This window comes from Coenobita brevimanus, chromosome 73 (assembly GCF_032717465.1).
Source record: "Coenobita brevimanus isolate Jiangsu-jjx chromosome 73, ASM3271746v2, whole genome shotgun sequence".
In the NCBI taxonomy this organism is placed as follows: Eukaryota; Metazoa; Arthropoda; class Malacostraca; order Decapoda; family Coenobitidae; genus Coenobita; species Coenobita brevimanus.
In genome coordinates this window covers 19,643,273-19,663,417 of record NC_137026.1, presented here as the reverse complement: position 1 = coordinate 19,663,417, position 20,145 = coordinate 19,643,273, and the positions used below count along the sequence as shown (strand labels likewise).

The 20,145-nt window shown below is 43.1% G+C and overlaps 1 protein-coding gene across 1 annotated transcript in view; it reads right to left on the bottom strand.

Moving 5' to 3' along the window:
* Nucleotides 1–352: 352 nt before the first annotated feature.
* Nucleotides 353–20,145, bottom strand: part of LOC145407498 (cytochrome P450 CYP12A2-like) — a 164,925-nt gene continuing 145,132 nt past the window's right edge. The window contains exon 11 of the mRNA XM_080278426.1: nt 353–463. Coding sequence (XP_080134552.1) covers nt 353–463 — 111 coding nt within the window. The remainder of the gene's footprint in view (nt 464–20,145) is intronic.

Sequence of the window (20,145 nt, the reverse complement as noted above, 5' to 3'; positions counted from 1 at the left end):
TGTCAGTGGTCAGCATTGGTGGGTGATGTTAGTGAACAGTACTGTTGGATGATGTCAGTGGTCAGCATTGGTGGGTGATGTTAGTGAACAGTACTGTTGGATGATGTCAGTGGTCAGCATTGGTGGGTGATGTTAGTGAACAGTACTGTTGGATGATGTCAGTGGTCAGCATTGGTGGGTGATGTTAGTGAACAGTACTGTTGGGTGATGTCAGTGGTCAGCTTCGGTACGTTATGTGAAGGTCAGCATTGGTGAGTGACTTCAGTGGACAGCACTGGTGGGTGATGTTGTCAGTGGTCATCATTGATGGGTGACGTCAGGGATCAGCACTGGTGCATGATGTTATGTGCACTTAAAACCGTTCCGTGATGTTGAACTTGAGCGGCAGCGATGGGGTGCTGATAAGGCGTGTAATGATACCCATGTCCTGGTACTTGTAGTCTACGGTGAACCGCTGCATCACCTGTGGGCATCACCACCATTAGAGACACTACAGTGTTGCTACACATTATGAAAGACAATGTTTTGTGTTTGCACGGACGGTCCTTGTTCATCATTATCCAAGCCGCTGTCTCCTACGCCATCCCGGTCGAGTTCCCAACCCGAGACGTCTTCCCAAGACCTCATTTGACAATTTCCTTGGCCTGTTTACAGGGGGATCTGACTTTACAGTTACTCTCATATATTCTCTGCACATGTCTAAGCCCAAAGAGCCTACCTGTATGCATCACTTCATTGACACACGTAATACCCAAGTGTCCCGTCATTTTTACCCTCGCTGTTTCGCTTCTCAGTGTAACATTCACATCATGTCGCCATTCATAGGTCTAAGGAGATTTTAATTTGTTAAATGCCACATTCCACTTCCAGGTAGTTACACTTCGTACACAAGAGCTACGTAACTTCACTTTTCCCTTCAATATCAATAGGTACAAATCTTACCAGATTTTTTCCAGGCACCTAATTCTTGCCACTGACTCAGTTTCTTCATCATCCTCAGTGCTAAACAAGACACCTAAGCAACAAAACTCATTGGCACATTCAAGAGCAGCCTTCTCCAGCTTTGACTGGATTGTACAAGTATACTCTCCCTTGCATTATGGCACACATTGATAATGGGTTACATCTTTCAGTGTTTACACCTCCACCACATGCAGTCAGAAGTACTGGAGTGAGTCACCCGTGTCTGGTCATACTGAACATGTGACACCAACTCAGTTATCATCCCCACAGTTGCCTGCCATATATTTCCATACATTACAGTATAGCTCTTAAACACAAGGTCTGTGCTGATATGATTCACGTAATATCGACTTTGATGACGTAAATGTATGACGAATGATGCAAATAATTACGAGCAAGAGAGCGATGCTTAATCTCAGTTAAGTTTGGAACTGAGTGGCCCGGCCAAACCCGGCCTGGCCTGACCCAACCCGGCTCTTCCCAACCCGACCGTCACGCTAAACAGAAGCTAATAACTTTACTATGTGGAGCTGACCTGATTCTCTTTCTGTATGCGATACATTCATTCAATAAATTTAGTTATCAATTAATAACTCACCCACAAAGGTGTAGGAACCCCTTGGAATCTTGAGGTTTCCAAGGTAGTGTTCAGCTCTAATTGGTGAACACCTCAATTATGAAATCAAGTTTTAAAAGATTTTCAGTCCTAACACTGTTTTTTTGGCATCAACTCTAGCAATTAAATATCGGGAATTCCATCTAAAAATTTATATCTGCGTTAAATAGTGGTCACATGGCGCTCACTCGCTCATCACTTCCTCACAAAGCACACTTTACTGACCATAATGTCTCGTAGATAATCGTACTACAACACCAAGGAGAATAAAATCGTCTTTGCTGTTCGACTTCTCTTAGTTGTAAACCACGATACACCAAATATGGAAAAAAAAAAAAAAAAAAAAAAGATGTAAGAACTTTCATCTCTGACAAGAAGATAGAAGGAAGTGGCGGGCCGCCTGTGTACTGTACATTCGAAGAGGGGAGGAGGGATGTACGATTGTGATGGGGTAACAGGCTTTGAGTCTGCCAAACATTTGGTTCCAAACAAGTCTGTTATTACTAACACCCATACTCCTCCATCTGGTATTATATTATATTTTGATGAAGTTATTTATACATTACAAGAGCATTTCTGTAGGGGGAATTTTTGGTTAATAAGGAAATCAAGAGTATTAGCAAAACAAAGTGTATAACTGAACAGTTTCATTCCGTTGTCATTGGATGTGTTCGCCTGTAACAAGTAAAATTATCTGACAATTGTCAGATTAAGAACTCTTCCTTATATCTGTATATCAGAGACTGTTACTGCGTGGTACAAAATTAAATACAAGCCTGACCACTGGATAAAAACAGTTGAATACTTATTATTAAGGCTTTCATACAGATGATACGACCAATCGACATTTGTGGAACAATAAAAACTGGAGAACGCAGCCGTCTCTAGAACTGCATATGTTTGGCAGGAAATTTAGTGCATCGGAGGGCTGCCCACAGGATCACCAGATTTAACTCCCGATACTTTTTAGTAAGGTGAAGTTTTCTTCCTTATTTTTACTACCAAACTGTAAATTTTCTTACGTCTAGGAGCCATTTCAAATTGTGAATGAAATATACACTATATCCTTAACACTGACGCCACGATAGGTCTTTCCGAAGCAAAACACAAACGTCTCCTCCAGCAAGAGTATAAAGACAAAAATCGTTATAAAATTGAAAGGATTATTTGTCTTCAGTGTCTGTCTGATAAATCAGCTACCAGAAGTTCAGCCTTGTCTTAGCATAGCTCTTCGCTTGTTAACATAATACTACTAAATATATACTGTAGCACAACCTAAAATCACATAACCACACCCAGAGACCCCTTCCTCGCCGTCCAGGACTAATGTACAGTAACTGAGTCTGAAGATACGGTGTTCTAGGAGTATGGTGTATGATGGTAAGCTGATAAATACAGTGTTATGATAACAACTTAGAAGGTATTAAACAAAATAATCCTTATTATTCTGATGACGAAAAGCCAGGATCAGTGCTGCCTTTTTACACTACTGATGTTACACACATTTATACCATCGCTTTTCGACCAATGGCGTTGCCATGATGCAAAGTGATCAACCAATCTTTTTCAGTCGGAGTAACAATAATACATAATGTCTGGCAAAAATAAAACCACATTTCACCCTCCCATTTCTGAAGTATGTAATCAGATGATTCCCAAATATTTACTACCAAACCAGGCATTGTCCTTTACGTGTTTCACATGCTAACTCCCTGTTCCCTCTCTCACTCCCTCTTCCCCACCTTGCCTCTTAGTTTACCTCCTTTTACCTCGCATTACCTGACATGATTAATTTCTTAATTCCTTAACCCTCAGACGATGGGGATTTCTTGTGGCCTCTTTGATCGTCTGAATCAATTTCAAATCGTTGTATATGGGTTGCTAGACTTTATCAAACCTTTAGCCTTTGGGCATCACTAGTGCTTCCGTTACACAAGAAAAATCGTCTAGAATTAGAAAAATTACAAAAGATGTCAGCCGATGTCTAAGGACTACTGCCGGATTACGTCCTTCTTTCATATACTTATACATAATAATAATAATAATAACAATCATCATCATCATCATCATTATCACCTAATCCAAATGTTGCCCTATGAGAAGCGTAGAAGGCCGGGGTTAGGTAAGTTGATCCTGACACTGAAGATGAGAGTGACCAGCCTTACTCATCCCTGAGTGGCATTACTTGAGCAATATACCCCAACCCCTCCTTAGATATAAACCTACACCGGCTCAGTCCGATTGAAGCGCCCTAATTACCCACTAAACCACCAGGCGCCGTAATCTGGTTGTATGGTTACCACCCAGCGTAGTAAATGGTTTCCTGGGGTGGGATGTTCGAAAGCTCGTAACGGCTGCAAAGATCATCGTAGCGGGTACGGCAATCATTGCGCGCTCGTAAACCGCTAAGGTGTATGTTCAAACAAATTTTACGATGCTCCATCCGCCATATTTGCTCGTAGCGCTACGGTTTCTGACAAGCACCCTTAAGCTGATCGTAGGGTCGCACAGTGGATGTTTCTCTAATAATCAAACTCTCTCAAGTGATGCTGAGTTTGTTTATTTACCCTTTTCTGTGAACGAAGATGGAGTTACAAGTGGTTTTACAGGTAGAACTGGCAGTACGAAGAGCGATGAGACGTGAAAGGAACTACAGAGACAGATTGGCTCCAGCTGCTTACAATGACGAACATTTGTTGAGATACTATAGGTTTCCCAGACAAGAACTCCTTCATTGGTGTGCAAGAGTTGAACCACTAGTTGGACCAGCGACAAGAAGATCCCGTGCTGCGCCATGTCATTTGCAGGTGTTAATGACATTCAGATTTTATGCAAGTGGCTCATTTCAGAGTGTGTTGGCAGACACATTCGGCTTAACACAGGGATGTGTGAGCAGAATAATTAACAGTGACACATGTGTTGTACAGAATATATCTTAGGGAAGTTAAGATGCCAAGAGGTAAACAAAGAAGGGGAATGTTTCGTTTCTACTGCTTACACCTATAAAAATGCAGACCGATGCACTGTTCATTAAAACATGGTTTAGCTTTGTGGTAGTCGTAATAGTACAGTCTGAAGCCAATGATATATTGTTTATTCAAGTACAAGGGTCTCAGTTTGCATCTCGATATTTTCAAATTCATAAATATATTTCGTTAATATCTCGTCCCATGCCGCTTGTCTTGTCAGCAGTCACTTTGACGCTAAACCTTTCCCTCAGCACTGTCTGTCTGTCGAGCCAACCCTGTATTAGCGCCATCATCTCTTCATCTGTAAAATTTGCTCGACGAATTCGTTTGGTGGGGGGCTTGTCACTTGCCATGTCTCAGATGTCTTGGGATGAATACCGTAGTTGCTTGAGTGATGTAATGGCGTGCTTGGGGGAGTGTATTAGTATACATTTTGAAAGTGCATTATGATTGGCTCACAATCTTTCAAGGTTTATGAAATCTCACTTCTGATTGGCCCAGCGTCAATCAGCTGGGTTGCATTATGAACAATAGGAACGGAACGGAACAGGTTTTACGATCGCATCATCGTGAGCTACGAGGGTTGTCGCGAGCGTTAGAAGATACACCTTAGCGGTTGTCGTAGCTCACGATCAAAGATGGCCGCTACGAGCGCGTTACGATGATCATAGCGTCTAGCAACGATGTTTTGAACATCCCAGCCCTGTTGTACAGGAAACGATTTGGCTTATCACTCTGTGTAAAGTAACCAGTAGACAGAAGGAAGAGGAAAGAAGGAAGGAAGAGAGGAAAAAACGGGCACCGAAGAGTAGCACTACAATGAGTGAGTGGATGGTGGGCACCCCCACATACCACTATAATAATAATAATAATAATAATAATAATAATAATAAAATCAATATGTGGTATCTACCATCGCCACAGGCTCCCTCCCGCCTTGTTGCCTTCCTCCCACTCCCCCTCTGTGTCTCCTCCCTTCTCGTTTACTCTGGTGGATGAGCGCTGTTCCCTGTATGGGCTATGTTTGGAAACATATACTTGCCAGGGACTGTCGGCGAACTTTTGCTCGCGGGTGTACGTTTAGCAACCATGAACTCATTTCTTTCTGCTACCGTTCCTGTATTCCTAGTATTGCCCGATTTTTTTTTTTTTTTTTTTTCCTTGCATTCTTTCATTGAATGTTCTCTCCATCACCACCACAATATATATATATATATATATATATATATATATATACTCGTATACCACACACACACACACACACACACACACACACACACACACACATATGAAAAGATAGGACAAATATGCCATTTCCAGTGGAGTTCAGTTTGGCAGGAATGGTTTGTTGTTGTCATCGTTGATTAAGTCGCATCCAGCTGAGTCTCAATTGATAAGTGTTACTGGTCGTATTGAGAGGAATAGTTTGTTGTTGTTATGGTCGACTGAGTAGCATCCAGCCGAGTCCAAATTGGTAGGTATTGGTAGGTATAATTGGTTTTTATTGTAGTCGGTCTTCATCTGCTACAGAGCCAGGGGGGATCCCGTGAGCACTCTCTGCACGTCAACGGCCCTGGGATACTATTGTATCTGTGGTAGAATCAAATATATCTCTTGTAAGACTATTTATTTCTCCTTTCAGGTGTTTGGAGTTATAGTGATGATGATACGTTTTCTTTATTGTCTTACGTAATTCTGTTTTGAAAAATCCTTGACTGAGGAATTTTCTTGAGATCTGTTGGATTCTTGCAGTAAAGTTTTCCAAATTTGTACTTGCCTTTGCGACCCGTAGCAACTGAGACATGTATACACCGTGCGCTGGAACTCTAGGTATGTTTCCCGACAAATATGGGTATGATACAATTTCAAAATTATAATCCTCTCTTTTATCATAGAATTTTGTTGATACAACTTCCTTTTCTAGTTTGATATGAATTTCCAACAGCTTGCTTGGCAGTGGTCGGTGTTTTCTTTATTTAATACTAGTGCTTCCAGATGTATTTCTTTTGTCCTTGCATTCATTTCTCCATCATTGTTTAAGGATATTAGATCATCAATCACACGTCTAGTTTTGTTAAATTTCTTCGCTACTGAATATTGAACTTTTGACATTCGTTGCATCCACTTCAGTTCATAACTGTATAAGTATAGATTTGCCATGAATAGGGCTGGGTCTGTTCCCATGGGTATTCCTATGCGCTGTTTGAAAACCATATTTCCACAAGTAAAAAAGCAGTTTTCTACCAGGTAATTTGTCATGTCTATTATCTGATCCTCTGAGAATGTCTAGTTTTTGCCATCTCTTTTATGTACCCAGTATCCTTCGTGTTCACCTACTGTAATCAAAGTCTGATTCAGTCCTTTAAAAGCAACTTGCACTGTCCATTTCCAACTTCTTTTTTATATCCTCGTGTTCGATCTTCGTATATAACGTTGAAAAATCATATGTTGCTACGTTTCTTGCTTTTTTTTGTGGTTGATGGAAGCAATATCCTTTCTACACACACACACACACACACACACACACATATATATATATATATATATATATATATATATATATATATATATATATATATATATATATATATATATATATATATATATATATATATATATATATAAAACAGTTAAAGAATAATAAGGCACCAGGGGAGGATGGTTTATTTCCGGAAATGTTTAAAGTGGAGGGGGATAGATTAATAATGATCTTGACCAAGCTATTCAATAAGATATGGGTGACGGGGTTACTACCATCAGTTTGGAAGAATGGTGTAATTGTTAAAGTTCCGAAGAAGGGAGACCTGAGTGAATGTGGTAATTGGAGGGGAATCTCTGTCACCGATAGCTTTGAAAGTTTTCAGTAGAGTGTTGTTAAATAGGTTGGAGCCAGTGGTTGAGGGTATTCTGAGGGATGAACAGGCTGGTTTTAGAAAGGGACGTGGTTGCAATGATCAGATCTTTATAGTTAGGCATTTGATGCAGCAAGTTAATGAAATGAGAGTACCGTTAAGTCTTTGTTTTGTTGATTTTGAAAAGGCTTTTGATAGTGTTTCGAGAGAGACTATGGGGAAGATCATGAGACATTATGGAATACCAGAGGAGTTTGTGAGGGTCATTATGAACATGCATGAGGACACATTTTGTAAAGTGATGGTTGATGGTTGTCTGAGTGATTCGTTTGAAGTCAAGTCCGGAGTAATTCAAGGTGGTGTTCTATCGCCTTTACTATTTATATTGGTCATTGATTACATTATGAAACGCGTTGGAACAGAAACCGGTGCAGGTATACTTTGGGGAGAGAACAGGAAACTTTTGGATTTAGATTATACAGATGATATAGTTTTGATTTGTGATGGGCCAGAAGAGATGCAGAGAGTGTTGGACTATTTGGTGAGTGAAGGTCGCAAGGTGGGTTTGGTTATTAATTGTGGAAAAACTGAAATAATCAATATGAATATGGAAAATGCGCAGGAATGTGTAATTGGAGGTATGGTTGTAAAGCAAGTTGATAGGTTTAAATATTTAGGTACTTATTTAGCCAAGGATGGTTCTTTGAACTTTGAATTCGAGGAAAGGTTAAAGAAGGCTAATCAGGCAATGGGAATGCTTAAAAATATTTGGAATAATAATTTCTCTGTGCATACAAAAATCAAACTTTATAAGGTAATGGTTAGGAGTATCTTAATTTATGGACACGAGTCTTGGTACAGCACAGTGACTATGGAAAATAAATTCTTGGTGTTTGAAAATAAAGCACTTACAAGAATATTAGGAGTTAAGTGGTGGGAAAGGATACCAAATAGTAGAATTAGAGAAATAACGGGAGTGCAGCCGATCGATGAATATGTTAGATTCTCACGATGGAAGTGGCTAGGACATGTGTATAGGAGACAGGGAATAGTACGAGGTACACCAGGGTGGGTGGCACTTGGTAGGAGAGGTAGAGGAAGGCCAAAAGAGACGTGGGTGAGGACAATGAGACGGGAAGCTGGAGATGAGTGTTGGGGAGATCTTGAGGAGTTAGCACAAGATAGGATGTGGTGGTGTGAGTTCATCGAGGCCCTATGCATCCCCGAGGGTGCCACAGGAAATGATTGATATATATATATATATATATATATATATATATATATATATATATATATATATATATATATATATATATATATATCCAATCTTCGTCCTGTTTCGCTTGTGTACATTTTCGAGCATCAACTGCACCTGTGCCATATACTACCATTCTCATCGGATAGGTAACTCCGCGACAAATAAACTAAGCTGTGAGAAAGCTCTCTTGGCTCTGACGAAATTCTGAAGGATCTAGCATGCTGCCATCCTCCACCCTTGGCAGAGGACTGTAAGAGCACCTAGTCTTTAGTTCACCTGGAAATATTTGGACTTTGTCAGTATTATTTATACAAATCCCAATACACCTGGAAGTCCGCTCTGGTTGGAAGTTCTCGTGTCTGTACATGTGCAATGCAAGGGGTGTGACGTGTAGTATCGTCATGGCTACGTCACTCTGCCCAAGCACACGCACCAAATTAACGTCACTGGTGCAGGTGTTGCCAACGCTCTGAATGCTACCCTATTAGGGTGATATGGAATACTCTTATTCTAACATCCTCACTGATCTTGAGGTCGACCTAGAACTCAGTGACGACGACGTCCCGTCTGAGGAAGTTTGGCCCCTACTTGACCTTCGCACACAACAGGGCTCCATATCTACTGCAGTCGTGATGACACCCAGGCTGCCTCAACCTGTTGCCCCCCACAATTTCACCCATAGCTCCACCTCCACCGAACACCCCATGGAAAATGCTTCAAATATCAGCTGCGAACCACCACCATCTGCTGCAAAAACATCTAAGCACAATGAGACTTCTTCTCAGTGCAAGGTTTCTGATCACATCCTCGCCTCACTCCTCATAACACACCTTCCTAGCCTGCATCAGTTTCTCCAGCTTTTGCTCCCCAGGCTCAGTACATCAAATTCCTCTTCAAAGAGTACTTGACCGTCAATATGAAGCTTCATTGTCTATCTGGGGTCACGAAGACGTTCCGTCTCGATCGGGGGTTAGCTGAGTCAAGATGTCTGCTGTCCCCTCCTGCTTTGTCTATATCTCAAGACGACGCACGGACAACATAGACAGGGTCATGCGTGGTGAGTTCCTGTCCTTGTTCATGGATGTTCAGGACTCAGTTGACAAGCTTTGTAAGTTCCCTACCTACCTCATCACGCACTATCATGTCAGCACTGACTCTTCCTTGGCCAAAGAACTACCTGGCATCTACACTGCACGTCATTTCCATCAAAATGGGACACCCATCAACTGGCTTGTTGTCACCTGGAGTCTCCCAGACCCTCCGCTGCCAGTTGTCAACTTCAGTTTCCTCCCTTGTCACCCATCCTGTGACCTATGCAGAATAAAGGACAAACGTCCACAGTGCTTCAAATGCTGGGGAATCAGACATATATCATGCTACTGCTCTGCCTCAGAGAAGGGTGCATGGTGTGCTGCCAACCATGCCTCTCGGACTTGCCCATATCGCACCCCTTCACTACCCACCACTGTTGCTGCCACTTCTACTTCGGATCTGCTACCGTTACCTGTACTGGACACCTCACAGTGGAGATGTCCTCACTGGTATAAGCCGCAAGTCAATGTGTGGCATGGTTGTACCAAACACCCAGGCACTGCCCCGACTCCTAGAGCCACATTACCACAAGCACCACCACCACAACCACTGCCACTGCCACCGGATGCTGCCTCCTCACCTGCCTCTTCTACTCCCGATTCTGCACAAGTACTTGCCCTACGCGAAGCTGTTGTCTCCCTGATGTCTCAGTGCACAGTGTTTACAGCATGCTTTGATGCCACTGAGGCACACATCGATGGCCTGGTCAGTTAGCATACCATCACCAAAAGCACACTCTCTTCTCTTGTTGAGTCTCATCAGGTTATCATCACTCTCCATGTGATTACTCAATGAGTTGCCTGGAACTACTGTCTGACTCACTTCTTCATTTCTGCAACATTCACAGTATTTCATCTAACTTTCCCTCCGTTGAGCACTATCTCTCCTTCTCTAAACTTCACCTTCTCTTCTTAACTGAGACTCAGCTGTCTGAGGCAACTGATAGCAAACACTTTTCTGTATCCACCTACTTCCTCTATACTATACTCAGTTCCACGGAGTCTGACGCACTGATTTTGCCAGCCGAGGACAGGTGGATCTGGTAACACTGTGCGACGTACTCGGGCGGTGATTGGTGGATTTCCGTTGTGTTTGAATGTGCTCCAAAGTGACTTTGTATTTCAACCAAGGCCCTCATTGATTTGTAAGATACCGGATTATACAGATACAAATTAAAGCAATGATATCTTTAATGATAAATATGTGCCTTTTAAATTACTAGAGATAAACCTGAACGACAATGAGAACAAAAAGTAAGTAAAGTCGCGACTGGACGCATGCGGACAAGTCAGCGACTGTGGCGGGAATTCAGACGTTCATAGCAGGGTGGTCCCGAGGTCCTGTGAAGGCACGAATGTTTTTCCCACCACTACTACACAGTGTTACAGTCTACAGTCTTCACCATGCCCTTCATTACCTCATCTGCTAATATACAACCTTACCCTAGATATGCTTAGCTTAGCTTCTAATAATTATAATTTGTGTAAACACACACACACACACACACACACACACACACACACACAAACCTCACTGGGGTCAATACATGCTATTCTATTCTCAGTACATATAGAGTACATACACATTTTCATTACCTTCATAGGTAACAGTAGCTTTAAAAATCTGCATTTGTTTGTATTCATAGTCAGATTCAGTAGAATTGTTTCTTACATGAATAAGTTTGGTGTTTGATTTTCCCTAACATATTCGTATCGTAAGAGACAGACATACAGACGGACACCCTATCCCTGGTCACAATGCATCCTCAAGCATGTATCTCTGCCCCCTCGACAAAGAGCCGGGAAAGTAATGGATTACATCATTATAGAATGAACCGAATTTTTGTTAATGGTGGAAGAAAGGAAAGTAAGATAAAAGCAAACTCCATGAGAAAATAATAGTTGAAATATGCTGCTATAATAAAACCGCGTGCAGTATAAACGAAATCAAACATAATGAAATGAATTTAAATCAGTCGCTGACTTGTCCGCATGCGTCCAGTCGCGACTTTACTTACTTTTTGTTCTCATTGTCGTTCAGGTTTATCTCTAGTAATTTAAAAGGCACATATTTATCATTAAAGATATCATTGCTTTAATTTGTATCTGTATAATCCGGTATCTTACAAATCAATGAGGGCCTTGGTTGAAATACAAAGTCACTTTTGGAGCACATTCAAACACAACGGAAATCCACCAATCACCGCCCGAGTACGTCGCGCAGTGTTACCAGATCCACCTGTCCTCGGCTGGCAAAATCAGTGCGTCAGACTCCGTGGAACCGAGTATAGTTTCAAAGCCAAAGGTGGCTGTTGTGTATATGTACACAGCAACTTATCTTGCTCTCGTGTTCCTGCACTTGATTCCTCTGAATTCTCTACACTCTGGCTTTGGCTTTCCTGTCATTCCCAGACTAAATATATCTGTGCTGTTTATTTATCCCCCAACTCTACTATAAAAAATTCTTTGACTCTATAGCATCTACAGTGGAACACATTCTATCCGTTTCTCCTTTCTCTGAAATCTCCATTCTAGATTTCAATGTTCAGCACCACCTTCGGGTCTCCTCTCCTTTCACTGATCCACCTGGTGAACAAACCTACATCTTTTCTACCCTTAGCCCATGGATTGCGAGCCACAGCTCAGGCTGTGCTGGCCATGCATCACCGCTAACTACTCCACCCCTATGCAAACTTACGCATGGTGCTACACAAAGACGGAGAGAGAGAGATTTTTTTTCTTTTCACCAGATGATGCCCTGGATGTTTATCTTCAAGTTTATAATAAACAAAAACTTTTTTTTTTTTTCATTTTTTCACTACTCTCCTACATAAACTTAAGTATGGCCCTACACTAAAGCCGGAGATATATTATTTTTTTTCAGCAGATGATGCCCTAGATGTTTATTTTTAACTTTAGAAAAATAAAACTAAAAAAAAAATTCATCATTTTCTGCACACACGAGGTGGAAAAAAAAAAGATAATTGTGCAGTCCATGGGTTAATGACCTTGCAGCTTGTACAGCACCCTACCTGTATTCCTGACTGCCTTGAGAGAGTTCCAAAATACCTGACCTCTTCCTTACAACTAATCCTTCTGCTTACGCTGTTAATCTTTTCTCTCCGTTGGGCTCCTCTGATCACAACCTTATTAACTTAACCTGTCCTATCGCTCCAGTATGGCCTATGAACCCTACAAAGAAACATAGGTTGTGGCACTTTGGAGCTGCTGATTGGGAGACCTTCAGGCAGTACTTCCTTGATTTTCACTGGAATGATTATTGCTTCAATGACCGGGAGCCATCCGAGTGTGCCATGCGCAATACGGAGGTTATTCTCTCGGGCATGGAAGCATATACAGTAATCCCTCCAATATCTGATGTAATAGAGCCAAAGGCATGTCCGGATAGTGATCCTGTCCAGATATTGGGCCCCAGCCTCCTGGACTTGTACTTTTGGACCCTAACTCAGAAAAACACCTATACAACTCCATCTGGACATGCATTGCACCTATTTAAGACCCCAAATCACACCAATAAGGTACATAAAAGACTGAAATAAATGCAAAAGAATCATAAAATGAGGTTTTAGAGGTGAGTTTATACAATATTAAACATTCTGGATACTTGCAAGTCCCTGGCTCCTGGACTGGTTTATACAATATTAAACATTCTGGATACTTGCAAGTCCCTGGCTCCTGGACTGGTTTGAACTGCCAGTTTGCAGTCCACAGTTAATCCTCTGCATTCTAAATTCTAATTTCTTAACACTGCACAACACTGTAAATTCCCGTGTGTTCTAGTGGTGAGGTATTGCAGTTTATTCACTGTTTATTCACAAAAAACAAGCAACTGTGGCTTGCACTGCTATAAGCATCTGCTCTCGATCGGAGTTAAGCTGTGACTGTTGATGATGGCGGGGTAACAGAGTTGCCAGATCGCAATGGCCACATTACCAATCTCCTCAACTTTCATTACCAAATTTAATTTTTCATTACCAAATTTGTAAAGCTAGCATTTATTCTTCACTAATTATATATACAAGTGGAAATACATGTAATCACTCTCCTTATAATTAACACCATGTTGATTATTTTCACACTATTGTAGAGTAGCAGATTAATCAGAGAGAGCAAACAATCCACCATCTCCATCCTGTGTATCCTCATACATGTGAAAAATCCATTTGGTAATTCATTATTCTGATTCATTACCAAACGAATTTTTCATTACTAAATTGACCCACACTTGGTAATGAAAAATACCTAATGGCAACCCTGACAGGGGAGGGGGGAGGAGGGAGGAAGGAAGGGGTGAAGGAACCATGGTGTAACAACTGTTCGGCGCCACGCGGCAATTTCAAATTACGGTTGGGAAAAAAAGTCAAATTTTTTTTTAATTTTTTGCGGTTTTTGGCCCATTCTGGGAATATTGGATCCCGGGACGATTATGTCCGGTTAGTGGCAATGTTCGGATATTGGGTGTTCAGATATTAGAGGGATTACTCTCCTTTCTCATATCCTTTGACTGATGCAAAAAGCCCTTGGTTTAATCACACTTGTTCTAATGCTGTCCACAACAAGGAGAGGGCCTATAAAAGGTATCAGAGCCATCCTTCCCCTGAATCACACCTTTTTTATGTGTCGGCCCAAAAATGTGCTAAATCTGTTCTTCACTCTGCTATAATTAATTTCATCCATACTAAATGCTATCAACTCTCCAACTCGAATTCTTCCTGCTCCTTCTGGCACCTTGCCCAAAACCTTTCTAATAAGTTTATCTCATGAGCCTTCCCTCCTCTTTTCTACTCTGATGGTTCTGAAGTTATTTCTGCTAAAGATAAAGATCTATTTGCTCAGACTTTCTCCTCCAATTTTACCTTTGACGATTCCAGTGCTGTTCCTCCATCACTTCCTCCCCCTCTGACTTCCTCATGGCTGACATTACAATTTCTTCAACTAATGCATTTTTTGCCTTCATTGGCCTCATTACTAACAAGGCATATGGGCCTGATGGAGTCCCTCCTGTTGTCCTCAAGAACTGTGCTTCTGTGCTTACACCCTGTCTAGGTAAACTCTTTAGCCTTTGTCTATCAACTCGTACCTTTCCTTTTTGCTGGAAGTTTGCTCTAACTCAACCAGTCCCAAAGAAGGGATACCATTCGCAACCCTCTAACTATCGTCTTATTGCTTTAACATCCTGTGTCTCAAAAGTTTTTAAATCTATTCTTAACAATTAAATGTTAATGCATCTTTCTTATCACAACTTTCTGATTATCAGTGAAATGCGTGGCATACAACATAGTGCCCCCAAAAAGGAAGCAAGTGAGGAACAGCATAGTGCCCCCGAAAACAAGACGAGTGGCGTACAGCCCAGTGCCCCCGGGAACGTACCGACAGCCCCACCCGGACTCCAGGGAGTAGCTGCAGCCAGACTACGGGATGCCGCGTAACAATGGCATAAGTCAGCTCGGCCCGTACACCCAGCCATCGCACCGTCACCATAGCAGGAGGAGGACACTACCTTCAGGGAGTGGGATTGCTGGATCAGCTAGGGGTGGAGCTGCTCATATAGCTCCAGACAGCGCCCCTCAGGAGACAGCCTACTGCCGCTCCCGCCCTCGCCAGACGGCCTATTGCCGCTCCGAAGGTGTCTCTCCAGAGTCGGCCTATTGCTGCTCCTCCCTCCTGCAGAAGGAGACGGACTACTGCCACTCCCGCCTTCGCCAGATGGCCTATTGCCGCTCTGAAGGTGCTGCCCCTGTGTCGGCCTATTGCTGCTGCTCCCTCTGGCAGAAGGAGACGGCCTATGCCGCTCCCACCTTCGTCAGACGGCCAATTGCCGCTCCGAAGGTGTTGCCCCAGAGTCGGCCTTTTGCCGCTCCTCCCTCCGGCAGAAGGAGACGGCCTACTGCTGCTCCCGCCTTCGTCAGATGGCCAATTGCCGCTCTGAAGGTGTTGTCCCAGAGACGGCCTACTGCCGCTCCTCCCTCCTGCAGAAGGAGACAGCCTACTGCCGCTCCCACCTTCGTCAGACGGCCAATTGCCGCTCCGAAGGTGATCAGAGGTGCGCTGACTCCCCCACTCAGGCCACGGCCAATTGCCGGGCCTTGGTGCCTAATAGTTGCATCCCTGGGCAGCCACAGCCAATTGCCGGGCCCCACGGCCAAAGGAAGGTGTTGATTGAGTCATCGCCCCAGCAGGAGACAAGAGTCCGGACCTCCAGTATTGGAGTGCCCCAGCCAGGCCTTGCGGTCTCCCCTAGCCTCTGCTCCCTATGCCTGTCTCTGGAGAAGACTCACCTGACGGACCCTAGTTCAGGTCGGTGCCGCAGTCCCTCCATGACGGCGCCCCTCGACTCTCGGGACCGCAGTCCTCAGTCGCTCCAGACCCTTCCCAGGACGCCCGGGCGTGATCTCCCCATGCCCACAAGGCAGCGTAAGACTTCCACCTCCGGCCGAGACCTGAGCCAGAGATTTCTGGACCTGTTCGGCTCCAGTCCTGAGGGCCACACCCCTGAGGCTAGCCCGGAGACTGCGGGCCCCTTCGCCACCTGCAGTCCTGGATACAAGAGGACGTCCCTCCGAGTCGTCCCGTGCCTTCTCGGCACGCCCCCCTTGGTGGTGCCCCTATCCCGGCCGAGTCGTCGCCGGCGTGTCTCCCCACCGCCCCCACAATATGAGTGACTCATGATAAGTGTGGTGTTGCCCCAGAACTAGTAAATTGATTTAGGTTAAGTGTGACGTTGCCCAAACTAGTGTAACAATGATACAGTGACTTAATGTGTGCTGAATATCGGGGCAAGTGAAATCACGGGTGGATGAATAAAGGACGAGTGCAGAAACTAAGTTCTGGTGAATCAGACTCACGAGTGACGCCCTTACAGAAAACTAGTAAGACTATTCCTCCCAAGAAATCCTCTGTAGCGAAATACTCTAATATCTTTGGTTATAAGAAAACAGTAGAGAAAGTGTTTATAATATTTCCCCAGTTGTATTGCAAGTGAATTCCCAATGTCATTCCCTCTCTCCAGCAGCTAGCATGAACGTAAACAAGAAATAGAATCAATTGTCAAAACCCCTTTGCTCTCAGGAAATATTAAGTTCAAATTAATAATACTTACTCTTCGCCAATATTACTATAACTCTGTTCTGACCCGCCGCGAGTCACTCCCCTCGCTTCCCCCCCCCTCCCCCTGTGAGCCTCACTCCCCATGCCCTGCGCGTGCCTGTATCCCCTGTACACCTGTGCACTAGAATTAATTGTGTTGGCATCAGTCAAGCCAGTATTCTGCGAGATACTAATATCCTAGTTAAGGTTTTATTTCTTTGCTATATATTGTGTTGTAATATCTGCTGTTTTTGTCCTGTGTCTGACTATGGTAATATACGTGTAGAGGTTATTGCCTGGAGTTTTTGTGTACTGCCTCTCTTTATTGCACTAAGCCTCGGTCTCGAAAGAGGACCCCGCTACATGTTAGGTGTTCTAGGACCGAGAAGTCGAGCCTTTTTCACCCAGCATTACACTAGTGACCAGCGGTGGTTCTTGACCCGGGCGTAGAAGAGAGGTAGTGAGGAAATATTTGGCAACATGGCAACTAAATCGCACGTACAGTTACCCAAGTTTGACCCCGACCAGTACGATATACACACGTACCTGGCAATAATTAAACCCTTACTGGATATTGGCTTCGAAAATGAGCAGCAGAAAATTGCAGTCACACTACCACTATTGGGCAAAGCGGTGGCGAACATAGCACCGTAAATCGTCCCGGAGCTCTCCTGGCAGAACTTTATAAAGTTCACTGTTCAAGCCATCACCCCATCATTAGGGAGAGTGGTGGCTCTATCCCAAGTGGATAGTTATTCATTTCACAGGGATTTAGATAATACCCTGATACAGGCAAGACACCTAGTTACTGCTGCCTACCCGGAGGCAGATGAGGAAACCCAGGATCAGCACACGTTTAACACTCTGCTCAGAGTGCTTCCGAGTGTTGTCAGACAACACTTCACTATCTGTGAAAAATGTTGATTAGTTCTGTTAAACAAATCGGGGCCCTCTTTCTGGGCACCAAAATGTGAAAATATTTAATGTATACAAGTCGGTATCCCTGCCGGAGCACCGCTATGTAAGAAATTTCTGGTATTTACTAATAACAACTCGTAGGTCGTTACTCGTTTATAAAGTTGTTCTCGAGTAAATCAAACAAGTCTCATAGAGTTAGGTGAAACGTAACTTAACCTTAACTCACCTACAATAACTATTTCTCTTCTATCTCATAGCTAATCCCCCCTTGAATTGGCCAATTCGTAAAGGTTACTTAGCTAGTGAAGAGGGAGTGATCGATAACCGATGACGATGAGGCTGCTTAGTGTAATTGCTTGAGCAAGCAAGCGTCCTTATGGTGCGTATGTACAACCTAGCTTGAGAGTGACTAGGAACAGAGTGAGTGAACGCGGCAATTCTACCTCCCTCATAGAATGGTAGGTTGCCAACTTTTAGTTATTTACAGTACTAAATACAGTCAAATTACATCATGATATGTACAGGGCAAATCTAACAAATTAATCTTAGTTCCACTAAAATTAAAGTTAGACCAATTATTCCCTTTAACTATGTAAATATCTTAATTCCACATCTGCCTTAACAGGGGAATCTTTCCCTGCTTGCCACGTCACCTATCGCGCAGACGCAGCTTAGGTCAGTGGAAAATACCACATAATTACATATATTTACAATGCATAGTTGTCCACGGGGGTTAAATGCAGTAGCATTTAATTTATCAATAACAAGAATTATTAAAGAGAACGTCGTTTCTGGGTTATTAAAACCGCTTGAATAATTAACAACAGTCTCTACGTCCTCTGCCTTTAACCAGGGATAAACTATGATAAATTTAGAGAGCGGAACTGCTCTGGGGGAAAATATTTCCCACAGTTTTGGGGCCGGCGGAAAATGATACGTTGTATCATGTAATATGACCCTTAGCCAAGAGTTCCCTCCATAGTTCTCGAGAACCCTGTGCTGCGGCCCTACTAGGTCGCGCCTCTTGACCCGTTTGATCTTCACCATTCTCAGGATCCGGAGTGGCTGCTAACTCAAGGGGTACCAGTTTATCAATAGTTTTTATACTGGTATGTCCCCTGCATTTTATTTTTACGAGTCTCAGCACCCCTTCAGAATCTGGGTGTGTGGAGATCACTTTAGCTAATGGCCACTGGGAACTTGGCTGTTCAGTCTTCACTAAGACCACATCTCCTATGTTAATAACTGATTTGTTGCTGGCAGCTTGAGCTCCATAAAACCTCTCGCGTAGGCTCAAAAGATACTCTTCGCTCCAATGTCTATTCCATGTATCCAGCACCCTTTTCAGACGTTGATATCCCTCCCGAAGGTGTTGTCCTAAATCATTATTTTCTATGTTAGGATCATCAACTTCTTCCTGGATATCCACACAAGGCATTGGATGGAGCTTCCTGCCATATAACATGTGAGCCGGTGTTAAGGCCTCTAGCGAGTCGCTAGTGTCATCTTGATAAGTCAGAGGTCTATTATTAATCCTGGCTTCAATTTCAGTTATTACTGTTCTTAAATCTTCTCTCGTGATCTTAGTTCTATGTAATGTTTTCCTCAGGCAGTTCTTGACAATACCAATCATTCTTTCGGTAAATCCATTTTGCCATGGAGCTCTTGGAGCTGTGAACTGCCAAATACAATTTCTGATTCCCAGCGCCGACTTAACCTTCGGGTCGTTCATTATGTTCAACAGTAAGGGAGCTGCTCCAACGAAATTAGTTCCGTTGTCGCTTATTAACTTGCCAGGACAAGACCTTCTAGCTGCAAATCTGCGAAAGACATTGAGGAATGTCTCTGAGCTTAGGTCTTCCGCTAATTCTAGATGGACTGCCCTTGTGTAGGCACAAGTAAATAAACAAATGTAAACTTTATGGGGAGTTTCCTCACCCGTAACAGTTATAGCCCCTGTGTAGTCCACTCCTGTTTTATGGAAGGGCCGACTTATGCTCACCCTTTCCTTCGGTAGGGCTGGTGGTCCTGGGTAGATATAAGGTCGCTGCTCATACCTCCTACAAATGATGCAGTTTTTGAGATATTTTTTAATAACCTGTCTACCCTTAGGAATCCAGTACCTTTCCCAAATTTGGGCTAAGGTCTGCGGTACACCTTGGAGAGTGGAATCATGGGCTTCCTTTATAATAAGTTGTACAAAGCATCCACTCTTAGGTAATAAAATGGGATGTTTGGTTTGGATGGGCAAGTCAGCCTTTACCAATCGGCCTCGACATCTTATCAGACCTTTTCAGTCTAAGAACAAGCCTAAATTCTTCATCAGCTTATTCCCTTTTCCAGTGTCTTGGCCTAAAAGTTTATATATTTC